Source organism: Syzygium oleosum, unplaced genomic scaffold, assembly GCF_021117445.2.
Source record: "Syzygium oleosum isolate NSW1041296 unplaced genomic scaffold, Sole_v2.1 Sole_v2.01, whole genome shotgun sequence".
NCBI classification, from domain to species: Eukaryota; Viridiplantae; Streptophyta; class Magnoliopsida; order Myrtales; family Myrtaceae; genus Syzygium; species Syzygium oleosum.
In genome coordinates this window covers 21,156,049-21,169,350 of record NW_026607485.1, presented here as the reverse complement: position 1 = coordinate 21,169,350, position 13,302 = coordinate 21,156,049, and the positions used below count along the sequence as shown (strand labels likewise).

The following is a 13,302-nucleotide window of genomic DNA, read 5'->3' as shown; positions in this document are numbered from 1 at the left end:
GTTTCAATTGAAAAATGGTTTTGATTTCAACCTAATTTAGTTCCAAATCCTCAAATTGAGGGCAAGAAAGGTCTTAAACAGTCCTTTTAGAACATTTTTGCTTTCATCATTTCTCCGACGAGTCACGTCCGATGATTTGATATTGAATTAATGCCACATAGGAATTTCAAGCAAGAAAATCGCTAGAGCAACTCAAATAATAGTTTTTTTTTAAGTTATAACATTGAAATGATCATTCACATCTGTCATCATCTATCTGAAGAGTCATGTCGGATGATTTAATATTGCATTAATGCCATGTAGGAATTTAAAGCAAGAAAATCGTCGGTGTAACTCAAATAATAGTTTTTTTAAAAGTTATAGTACCGAAATGATCGTTCACAAAGTTATGACATCAAAGTGATCGTCGTATGAAAATAATGACACTGCCAGTGTCATTTTCTCTCTTCCTTTAATGCTGAAAGATAATGACATGTTAATTTTCGTTTTGGTTTTCCCTTTTTTAAAAGCAATATGTGTAAGTTTTTAATGTTGATCACACCATAATCTCTAACGGCTTAAATTTATAGAACAGTTAACAATGATCCTATAAAAATTTTACATAAATTCAAAGCAGAAAGTCTCAAGTTCAAAACTTTCCAAGCTCTTATTTGTCTCCACTATTATATATTTCCACACTTGAATCTTAGGCTAAATTCCATTATAAATATGAGGGAATGCACCTAAAATTTATGTGGAAGAAATGTCATGCTAACCTCCTATATCATGTAAGACGCCATATACAGCTTCGATGGATGGAAATTGTTTGCACACACGGCATCTTGAAACTCGAGGGTACTCCTAAACCACACGCAAAAGCCCGCTTCTTAGCATTAAGCTAACCCTTTAGAATGTGTTTGATTGTCTTCATAAAAAGCCAAATATTATAAAAATCACCTAGAACTAGGATAAAGTTTATAACATCCCTACATTAACTCATTGAGGTATTGTCCGCTTTAGCCCATCTCATACCAAGCTTCACGATTTTGTCATTTGGCGTACAGTTGGGCACATTCCTAGTAGGTCACCCATCTTAGGAGCGCTCCCACATAAGCACGCTTAACTTTGGAGTTTCAAAGTTAAGCATTGCAATAAACGTCAAAAGGCACTTATTATGAGTTAATTCCAATTTTCACATATATATTCAAGAATTGCTCTTCCCCTGTTTGGTGCACAGTTTGATTCATTCTTACCCCATTTGCCATCCACGAAGCATGCTAGGAGCATCTCATTATCCAGACCCTCTGTCTCGGCGACCACTCCTCGCCTCGTCTGACCAGGTTGTTATAGGCCCACAAGCTTCCGCCTAGTCATAGCCTAACCACACATCTATTAGAAAGGGGGTCCCACTGTGATACCATATTCTGACATTCCTAGATCAATTCATTGAAGTATTGTCCACTTTGGCTCGTCCCATATTGAACCTCACGATTTTGTCCTTTAACGTACAAGTGAGCACATTCTTAAGAGATCACCCATCCTGGGAGTGTTCCCACCTGAGCATGTTTAACTTTGAAATTCCAAATCTATGTATTGCTGTTACGTCAAAGGGAGCCTCCATAAGTTAATTCCAATTTTCACATAAATATTCTAAAATCGATCTCCCCTTGTTCGATGCACAATTCAATTCATTTATGCCCCATTCGCCATCCTAAAAACCTACTAGGAGCCACTTCTTATCCAGCCCCTCTGGCCTCCCCGACCACTCCTCGCTCTCGTTAGACCTAATCATTACAAAGTCTGAATGAAATGTCAAATAATTGATCCAAGCAATAGGGGATGAGATAAAATAATCCCACCCAAAGAGAATTAGAGAACTTTAAAATATGGGATGATTATCCAAAAGTCGTAAACCTATTGTACGATGGCCAATTCAGTCCTAAACCGTTCAATTGTTCCGATTTAAACATAAACATTTTGACAATTTGTCAATATAGTGCTAAACCATTCAATTCTATCAATTTAGTCATAAAACCTTTTGAAAATTTGCCAAGTTAGTCCTAAATATATTATTTGGATAATTAGCTGAAAGATATTTATTAACAAATCGTTAAAATGTTTAGGATTAAATTGACACAATTAAAAGGTTTATGATTGAATTGACAAATCGTCAAAAGATTTAGGATTTAATTGGCACAATTAAAAGGTTTATGACTGAATTAGCCTCCATACAACATGTATAAGACTTTTTGGACAATTTCCCAAAGAAATTAGAAAAATAAAAAGGGTAGAAGCCTTATGCGACAACAACACTAGCACCATTGCTGGTGCCGCTAGTAACTATTGAGAAAACCTCCTAATAGATTTTGAAGTTGACAAAACTATCCATGTGTATCTTATAAGTCTGATAAATACCTTGAAGTATTTTAATTCAGGAAGTTATTCTTGGAAGAAAAGCATATGGCAATCTTGATCTTGTTCAAGTTCAAATTGTGGAATTTACTTCAAGTAAAAGAGGTATAGACTTTATACGACAGATGAAGAAGTTCAGACTTTACACTGGAAATGAAGGATTCAAACTTTAAAGAACAACCCATCCTGACATAAATTCTGAATACATGTCCAGACGATATAAATCCATATTTTGGCATAAATTCAGAACGTACATAACGGTTAGTGATCTGGCTCGGATTTCACATATAAACAGATTTGATTGCCTCAATCTTGAAGATTGTTTTGCAATTGTTTAATATGCAAAACATCGTAATTGATTAGCAATTAATCTCAAGGCAAGTTATTTTCTAAGCGGAAAAGCCCTACTTATAGAAATCAAGATTTTGATTGTATGGGCGATCAGATTAAGTGGAGATTCAGATTTTGTCCCTCAGCGGTTACTTAATCTTCTTGATATAGTTCCATCCAACGGCTAGATTGGAAGTGGATGAGTATAAAAGGAGACCAAATGTCGAGGAGCAGAAGCAAGAGACGAGGTCTAGAATCTAGAATTCCAAAATCTGAGCGATCTTCAATCTATATACTTATCTTTCGTAAGCTTTAAAGTGTAATCTTTGAGAGAAACTGAAAAGAGTGATTGAGTGAGATAGTGAGATGTATCATACACTAAGGCTTATCACTTACAGTAGTAATCTCTTTATTGATCATCTAGTGAAATCCAGCCAATAGGCTATTAGCATAGGAGAATGGATGTAGGCTTGATCTAAGCCGGACCACTGTATGTCTTGTGTGCAGATTTTCTTATCCGTTAAAACTCGTTTCTTTTATTACATTGCACACTTGCACAATTGCTATCAAAATCTATTTTAAATCTGAATGTTATTTAGACTTTATTTTTGATCTTTTACTTCCGCTTTAAATTGGTCAAGAATTTTTTAAATCATTTATTCACCCATTCTAAATGGTCCTTGCTAGCCACCTTTGTAACCACTCACGATGGTTGCAACTCTTTGACGACCCGCCTAAGAAATCTTGGTCCCTCGCTCCTATTTTCATCACCCTCTTTCAATGTCGTTGGTGGTTGATGTGGTTAATAGGCGACACACCGGGACGATGGAGTCCCCTCTTTCTTTTGCATTGGTCTTAGGCCACCACCGCGACAGACACGACTACAACTACGATGGTCACCAAGCTGACCATCACAACAACGGTGGTTCACAGTCAACCACCGCAATTTCCTATCCCAATTTTTTATTTTTTATTTTTTATTTTTAATTACAATATCTCTCGTGATGCCAGCTATTTTACCAAACAGAAGATATGATATAATGTATCATTCACATTTCTTATCCTGTTTTATTTTACTCTATCACAATCGTTGTCCCGTAGATCAGATACAGCCTTCAAGGTTATGCCAACTTTTCTATTCATTTTCACACTTTGAGTCTCAGTAGTTAATATATGTACTGGAACATTGACCTACAAAAGCTCTCATTGTAAATATAGTCGAAGATGGCCTATTCTAACGGACAGGTGAATCATGTCCTGAGTATGGGTGTCGGAACCGATCCGAAAAATTGAACCGAGATACAAACCGAACAAAAAATTTTATGCATTTCGGTTCGGTTCGATTTTCGATTTGGATAATGAAAATTAACCATTCTTTTTTTTTTCAGTTCAGTTTTCGGATCGAACCGAAACCGAACTGAAAATAACCTTTCGGTTTTTACCCTAAAGCTAAAAGGGCTAAAACCACAAAGGGCTAAATCCTCTCTGTTGGTGCTGCTCAGCTCAGCCCCTCTCTCCGCCGTGCGAGCACCCAGACGGCTGTGGCCATGTGGCATTCTGCAATGGCAGCCTCACGGTGAAGAGACGGCGAAGATCTAGCAGAAGTGGCGCTCGAACAAGCGAGATTCTGCGGAGTTCCTGTGATCGACAAGGAGAACTCGGACGAAATGGCTCGGATTCGAGGTAGATGCGATGTTGGTTCGCGAGCACAGGTGGGAAAAGTTGCTGTTCTGGTCGACCCGTGCTCGTATCGTACCTCATTCGCATCGGAGTATGTGTGCATAGGTTTCGGTTTCGGCGACGACCACCACAGCGAATCTTGGACACCCATATAAAGAAACAGAGCACCCCAAAAAACAGAAATACCCAATAAGATTGATCCCAGAACCAGCACGAGAAAGCAAGGGAAGGCAAAGGGCGGTGGAGGGATCGAGCGACGGAGAGACCCATCTCGAGAAGGATCAAGATTTGCGAAGCGTGAGATCGTGCGAGCATGGGGAGACATAATGAAGAGGAGGAAACAGAGGGAAGTGGTGGTGGTGCTTCTTCGGCTTCCTTTTTCTTGCTTTGCTTTCTCGCTTGCGTCACTGGGTACCAAAGAAAGAAGAGTAAAGAAAAAAGGGGAGGGGCGCTGTGGGAGAGAGAAGTGGACGAGAGAGAGAGAGAGAGAGATCGTGTGTGCACTTCAACGAGCTTGTTGGGTCCGAATGCCCTCTCCTCCGCCTCCTCGACACTTTCAGAAAAAATAAGAAAAAATCGAAAACTGAGTTGAACGAAACCGAACCAAACCGGTTTTTCGGTTCGGTTCGGTTCATATTCGGTTCGAGCGAGATTCAGTTCGGCTCAAGGGTGCACCCCTAACGGTTTGATTCGGTTTTTTTTACAACCCTAGTCCTGAGTATATTCACTAACACAAGGTATTCTGCAATTTTTCTGGTAATTTTCTTTTAAACGTTTTGATAACACACGGGTACGGCCACAAAAACCGGCTACCTAGAGGCCCATTGAACACCCCAAGCTCAATGGATCGATTTAAGTTCAGACTTTTGACTCGTGCAAATGACTCGACATAAAATAGTTTGTACGCAATTGAATTTTTTAATAAATTTTATAAGATAAATAGAGCATACACTACTTATGTATAGGAAATCTTACACAAGCGGCCTTTGCCCGCCCTTGATTTGAGGGCTATAACCACCCCCGTCTCTCAGGTTTAAAGCTACTTGTCTAAATTATTGATTTACACCCATCACAATATGCTATAATTGCTTGTTTTAATATCTATATAGCTTTGTTTCGTAGTAGGATCGTTTGCCTTCGCTTTTGCTATGGTCCTATCCACAAAGATGGTCCCACGCCAGTTGTTCATGAGTTGTTCGTGTTCCTTTTTATAATAAAAAATGAGGAAAAACCAATAAATGTCTCACGAGAATGACAAAAACTATGCATTATTGGGGGGAGAGAGAGAGAGAGATTCATGGAAAGAAAGTCTAAATGAATTATAAATGACTCAATATGCAATGCTTATGTTTTTGTAGTTTCAAGCTGTTATTTAGAGTGGAATAGTCTATAGTCTAAGTCCTTTTTTATATATGCAACCTTTCTGTTCTTAGTTTAAAATAGCTTCATTTCTAAGTTGCAACTATACATATGGGTGCGTTTGGGAAGGGCTTTCCAAGGCCCCTTGAACCAAAATATAAGTGTTTGGGAACAATTTTACAAACCTCATTTAGCAAAAGTCAGCTTTACGAAGGGTGAAAGCCCAAGGCAGATCCTAGGCTACATTGGGCTTTTAGCTTTCTCGACATGCAAGACTCCTGGATAAGTAAAAAAAATTTCTTCCAAAACTACCATCATCTATTTTTTGGTTTTTCAATTTTGCCCTTGTTTATCACACTTCATCATCTTCTCCACTTAGCTCAACCGACGTGGTTGCACGTGGCTATGAGGGGACGGCGACGGGCTAGAGAGGGGCCGGCGTGGTCGCGCAACCCAGCGACCGTTGCCTAGGGTCGCACGACCACCGCGAGGCGCTACGCGACCCAGGCGAGGGCAGTCTGAGGTTGCGCGACCTAGACAATCCTCGCCAGGAACTCACGTGACCTTAGAGAGGCGCTACGTGATTCAAGTAAGGTCGCCTGAGGTCAAGCTACCGAGACGATCCTCGAGGGTCGCACAACCTTGGCGAGGGGTCACTTGGGGTCGTGCGACCCAGACGGCCCTCACCAGGGTCGAGCGACCTCCTTAAGGGGTCGCGTGACCCCAAGCAACCCTCGCTTGGGTTTCGCAACCCTCGTCGGGGGTCGCTCGAGCCCAAGCGGCCCTCGTTGGTGATCATCGGGGGCTGCCTGAGGTCGTTCGACCTTAGACGACGGCCGCCGACGCCAGATCTGGGTCGCCAACGGCCCTCACCTCAGTTTCGCGACCCTCGACCAAGCAACCCTCGTCGGTGGTTGCCGGGGGCTACCTGAGGTCGTTTGACCTCAGACTACGATCGCCAGTGCCAGATCTGGGTCGCCGTGACACCGACCGCCTGCCCTTTGCTGGCTCCGACGAAGGGTTCGAACTTTTTTTTATTAAAAAATAAGAAAAGTCCCTTGCAAAAATAATTTTTCCAAATACTATTTTACCCAAAGTTGCTTTGCAATGGACTTTTAAATTACCATTTAACAAACAGAATTTTGCATTTTGAAAAACTCCTTTAACTTAAAATCCTTTGCATTTTTCCAAAGATTTTCTCCCAAAGTGTTCCCAAACACAGCCATAAAGCACTATGCAAGCCAATCGATCTAACATATCTTTGGATTTATCCTCTCTTCACGAACAAAGGGCAAATCCCAAACAAAACAAGGATTAAATCAAAACTTAGGGTTAAATTCCAAGACTTTCAAATTGCCTGGTTTTCAACTTTCTTAACCGCAGTCCTCAGTTCCGAAAGGATGGTTGGCCTCGACGGCGAGAGAACGACATCGTTCCAAACCGACCCGGGTTTGTGGAGTGGGCTCGGATCCGGGTAAAGCTCACCTACGGAGTCTGCATCCGGATTCAATTTGCCTATGGTGGCCAAACACTCGATCTCGTCCGGATCAACAAGCAGCTTGCTGTCCCCATCTTTCCATGCTATCAACTGCATTCACCCAAATACACTCGAATTCAATTCAAAGTGTGAAAACATCTACATGGAATCCTATAAAACTAATTTGGTTCCTTACTTTTTCCATCACTCCACTTAGAAAACTAAGTCGTTCCATCGTAATATAACTATACAGCACAAACAAGACGTCATTAACAAGTTACCGCAGGTGAGCCACTCATGGCGCTGGTGCGATAGAGCCTGGCACTGTCCACGAGCAGGCAATACCTCCGAAATGCGTCCGCAAATCTCTTGTGGGATTTGAGTTGTGTATTCACTCTTACAGCTCTTCCTTCGATTATGGCTCTCCTGCGTTCAAATAAATACATCGACGCGAGTCATACCAACGACGATTTGGCTAAACATAATCTCCTCATTGCCAAGCAATCGAGTGAAACGTTGTTGTAACATTGGCTAAGTTTGCCAATCGATGCTTCTGAAACACTCGTCAACGTGAGCCTTGTACAAAACCATGACATTCCACCACACGACACAAAGACATCAACAATAGCAAGCGAGTTTTACCTAATGCCTCTCACCACGGCGAGATAAGGATCACACACAATTCCCAACAGCTCGATTCGGTACGGCTTTCTGTGGGGATTTGGTTCGTCTTGTTCGTCTTCCGGAACTTGCTCCCAATAGTCCTCGGTGACGGTGCCGTCGGCGGCCACCTTATATCCGACCCCCATTCTATAACGATGTCTGTGGACATTCCGAGCCATCGTGACTGTCTGCTCAACGAACGGCTCCCATGACAGTGTGCTATCCAGGATCACGTCTCTTCCCTCATTGAGTGCAGTCACCAGAAGCGAGGATGCTGCATCTGCAGATGACTGGTGAACCTGGTGTACGTTGGGAGTATGAGGGAGGCTTTAGCATCGAACTCTGAGGCTTTATTATAAACTTAAAAGCGGTGGATGAACCAAACACATGTAATACTGGATGCATCAGCTATGTAGACGTGATCAAAAGGCGATCTCTCGCCGGATCGAACTTATGCATGGGGCCTAGCTCGTTGCCTAGACCTACCTATCAACAAAAATTTCTTAGTAATTTTGTGGGCTAGGTGTTGCTGGGCTCGGCCCGTAATAACTACAGCACCAAATCCAACCCCCAGTTACCTTGAGGCCCTTGTGATGCGAGTATAGAAATGACAATTTCTAACATGACACGATAATACGACTTGACCACGAGAAGAAATTAGACGATTTGGATTGAGGCTTGTTGTGTTCGGGTCAATTTCGTGTCAACCAATGTGACACGAGTAATAATCTTGTCATGTTCGTGTCTAACCCGCCAACACAAAATTGACTCGTATAATGCGCTTGAATTAACAGATTAATGTTGACATGACTTGTATCTAACCCGTTGTTACACAATTAGCTACAAGAATATTTTTTTAATGCTATCGAATACTAAGATTTCGAATTGATGATTCTTCATTGACTACCAAAATGTTTTAAATATGATTTGATGGTATTTTGTTGACAAATATAAGATTATAATTCTATACCTAGTGATACCATGGAGGGTTTATGGTAAAAATTATCAAACAATCTGCGACGGTATCCTATCCCCACAATAACAGTCCTTCTCTAGGCCTACAAAAGGGATTGCTTTTAGTCTCCAGACTTTATCAATCTATATTATAAGGCACAAGGCCTCATAAGCTTTCTGATTTACAGGATCCACACAGTGGTAAGTAGAAAGCATGCTCGTGAAACCAACTCAACTTATTAGTCCAACAAAATGATCCTAACTTTCTAATGCCATCACGCCTTGAGGTAGAAAAAAAAGTGTTTAGAAGACCATTGGAGAGTATATATAGATGGAAATTTTAGCCCGACTTTTATCCCAACTTATCATAGAAGTTAGCTTTATAATCGAAAAGCTAAGGACATGACACACCTTTTGCGTACAATACATGGGCTCTTAGAGGACAATAATATTTGATAATAAAGTACGACCACACATACATATGCAAGATTCTTTCACCAGACAATTTTTCAGATAGAAGGACAATAAATAAGTACTTTGGCCAAAAGTAGTGACTAGCGTTTCACACAGTGCAATACAACGACCATTGCTTTGCTATAGCTAGTACTTCCTAAAGGGCTCGTGATCTAGATCAAGATCAGGGCTGCATCATCTAAGCTTAAGTCTTGATTTTCTAGGCTAGTGCTTAGTCCTAGCCAGAGATTGAGGTCTATTTGTTCATTGTTGCAGCCGAGTCTTGAAGGTCACATGCTGGGTCTGGAATTTGGTCGCCACCTGTCTAGATTGATACTTTCTCGTGGCCAGTTAATCAAATTTAGGAGCTAAGCTTAGAGCCATGGTCTCCATAATCCCAAGGGTTCTGGAAAAATCCATAGGTTATGGCTAATTCATTCTGTATTCTTGTAAAACTTGATGGATGACCTCTCTAGTCTTTTCATATGCTTCGAAATAATCCCATGGCACCTCTTCTGGGTAAGCACGCGACCATATGACTGGAAAACAGTATGATTTTTTCCACAGAGAATTCTTTGAATTTCTGTGTATTCAGCTGGAAGATCTGCAATGCTAAATCCAAAGGAGTTGTATACCTTTACCATAAAATATATACAGCTAGGTTATATGGGGAGGACATAATTGCTTGGACGAACATAGAATCTTCCTGCAAAGTTGTAAAACATCCACAACCTATAAGATCTCTACCACCAATGAATAATTATCCTGTAGAAATAAGCTCTAATGTTGCTGGGGGATAAGATATGGAGGATCAAAGTCAAAGGATGGGCCTCCTAGACCTCCTCCCAGAACCAGGCGAGGGCCGTGACCCTCACAAGTTGGCCGGTGAGGGCGTCCCGGCCCTTGCCTCGCCCAACGCCCTTGCCTGGTCTAGGCCAGGGCCGACACCCTCACCTGTGGCCAACGAGGGCACGGAAGCCCTCGTTCGTGGCTGATGAGGGCCACGACACCCTCGCCCATACTAGGAGAGGGTCGGCTGGCCTAAGATTAGAAAAAAGAAAGAAAAATGAAAAAAAAATAACAAATTAAAAAAAAAATTAAAAAAATTAAGAAATCGTCCACGTCAACGCTGATCGTGCCATGTATGATGGCCAGCGCTGACTAGATCGCCACATCAATGATTTTCGACCAAACCGGAATGACTAAATTGGCAAATCGTAAAAAAATTTAAGATTAAATCAGCAAATCGTTGAAAGGTTTATGACAAAATTAGCACAATTAAAAGGTTTATGACTGAATTAGCACATATACAATAGGTTTAGGACTTTTTTGATAATTTTTCCATGGTTGTATTATATTATTATGAGTAACATTGGCCACTATTTTTGGCCAAAATACTTTTCTTTATCGTCCTTCCCTCTTGGAAAAGTTATCCTGTAAAAGCATCTTGTAGATGCATGTGTGCTTATATCTTGTCTACGGCACTTCATATTATTGTCCTGTAAGAACATCTTATGGTGCCCGTGGGTTGTATGCAAAAGGTTTCTAATGCACTCAGTCTTTCATACAGGAGGCTAAGTTCAGCGAGAAGTTGGAATAAAAATTGGCTAAGTTTTCAATCTGCATACACTCTTCAATGATCTTTTAAACACTTTGTTCCCTTCATTAACACTTGATGCCGATGGCATTAAAAAGTTAGAATTATTCTGTTAGTTAGATAAGATGAATTGGTTTCATGATCATGCTCTCCACTTGTCATTCTATGGATACCGTGAATCAAAAAGTTTCTGGGAGGTGAGTGCCTTGTAGTGTAGATTAATAGTTTTGGAGACTAAAAGGCCGAGAGAAGGGCCGCTGTTGTGAGGATATCATACATGTCTCAGATTGTTCATTAATCCTAACCGTAAACCCTCTCTTATTCCAGCTCAAATGAAGTAGACGCGAATCTTGATCAATCATATCATCTTTCATTGTGGTAAGACACCTCATAAAAATAATCAATCTTAAAAGAGGCATATTTGAAAAATTGAGAACAATTTTTATCAAGTTCGTATTGATGGGTTGATTTCGTACAGGTGGGTTGATTTCATGTCTCAACGGGTCACATAATTGTGTTGACCCATCAACCTGTTATCTAATCGTGTCACATGGATCGTGCCATGTCAACATGTTTTTCAGGTGACATTCATGTCAAGTAGGTTTACACGATCAACTAATCATGTCATATTCCAGTCAACCTATTGCATAGTATACCCTTATTGGACACAACATGAACACGACCTGCAAACGCGAATTGCCACCCTAGGGAAGCAGTCCTAGGAAAAATTGCTTCTATCCTCATTGCATACATGTCAAAGTCTTTAAATGGTAAATCACATTTTCATCTAGATTTTTAGAGCAGTAGTCCTACAAAATTTTTCTCCACGAGTGACTTTTATCATTCGTCGATATATAAGTTAGTGAAATGGTAGACAACCACAACACATACATAAACGGTGATTTTAAGAGGAATCCTTAAAATTATTAAGGAAAGAAGATGCATACCAGTTCAGCGGTATGAAGCATGTCATTATGACGACCCTTTGTATTGAGTGCCTTATACAGAACATCCGTCTCCTTGAATGCATCAATCTCCACTACCACAGCATTACTTGCTGCTTCAACCCAGAGTGGCCTGCAAATATCCCCAAGAAACCGATTATAACCAGCTTCTCTTCAATTAAGAGAAAAAGGAATGTCCTTAATCTTGTAGAAAATGAGAGAAAGAGACAGGGTAACTGATATTTACTGCTGAAGAATGTCTTTGATGATGGTGCTCTTTCCGGCTCCGGTGCCTCCACCGATGAGCAAGAGGACCGGGCTTCTCTGACTGTGAGCCACCGGCATCATCACTTCTGTCGATTCGTCGCCCTTGCACACGGGCCCTCTGATCAGCTTCATCTCTTCTACCAAAGTGGTTATCACCCTCGTCACTTTTAGGTCCCTGGCCACCCTCTCAAACCTCTGTTTCCTGCCCCAAATCATAGTCCATTGTCCTTAGTCCACCACTCCAATTCTCAAAAACCAAACTCATCCCACATAGTTCTCAGCATTACTAACCTTGTAGCGGCCAGCACAAAGCCCTTGAGCTTTGTCTTAGTCTCGGACTCAGCACTAAGCACCTATCACATTCATCATCAGATCCCATTCACAGATACATCACCCCAATTCACAAACATTGAAGAAAAGGCATCGACCGACACGGAGATGTTCGACTCGTGGGGGTTTCGAGTTTTCGACGGTCCTGTATATACCAAATTTACCTGACTGATCATAGCAGGGGCTTGGCTCCAATGGAACGCAAAGTAACTGAGGATGCATCGCTCGAACTCATCCATGAGCTTGTCGCACAGCGACTCTGCGTCTGGTTCGCTAGCGAAGAACTCCCAGATGTCCTCTCCACACCCTTTGGTCCTCTTCAAGTACTCCATCGCCAGCTTGCTAAGCCGCGGGCACTCCTCTCCACACCCTTTGGTCCTCTTCAAGTACTCCATCGCCAGCTTGCTAAGCCGCGGGCACTCCCTCCCATCTTCGAATCCCAGTTGCCTAGCTGCATCATTTGTCACACAAGCAACACACGCTTCTTTACCATTTGAAAAAGAAAAAAATACTTCGTTTCCTACTCTGTCAAAAGTTCAAACACTGTCTAAATTTAAAAGAAAAACAAAGTCAATGACTCACCCACGTAGTCGGAGAAGCTCTCGAGCTTAGCGAGGCGGCCCGATTCGGTCCGATCTAAACGTGGGATGACACGGCGATGGCGGCTTCGCCACCGGTCGCGGCGGCGGCGGCGGCTCGCCACGGCGGCGGCGGCGAGCCCCACGAGGGAGGCGGCGAGGATGTGGGCGACGGGGATCCCGCGGAGCATCTTCCCAGTTGGATACGAAGTGCGTGACTGTGAACCGTGGACGAAGACCAAGGCGGGTCACCTGACAAGTTTCTTGTGTCTGACTGTG

The 13,302-nt window shown here is 41.9% G+C and overlaps 1 protein-coding gene across 1 annotated transcript; it reads right to left on the bottom strand.

Annotated features, from left to right (window-relative positions):
• Positions 1-6,991: 6,991 nt before the first annotated feature.
• On the bottom strand, positions 6,992-13,302 carry LOC115688386 (calmodulin calcium-dependent NAD kinase-like). The gene is made up of 8 exons (XM_030614186.2): positions 13,028-13,302; positions 12,610-12,896; positions 12,407-12,468; positions 12,096-12,317; positions 11,852-11,981; positions 7,880-8,199; positions 7,519-7,663; positions 6,992-7,348 (listed from the first exon to the last, which is right to left on the bottom strand). The coding sequence occupies exons 1-8, from the start codon at positions 13,212-13,214 to the stop codon at positions 7,109-7,111; spliced, it is 1,593 nt and encodes a 530-aa protein (XP_030470046.2). The 5' UTR covers positions 13,215-13,302; the 3' UTR covers positions 6,992-7,108.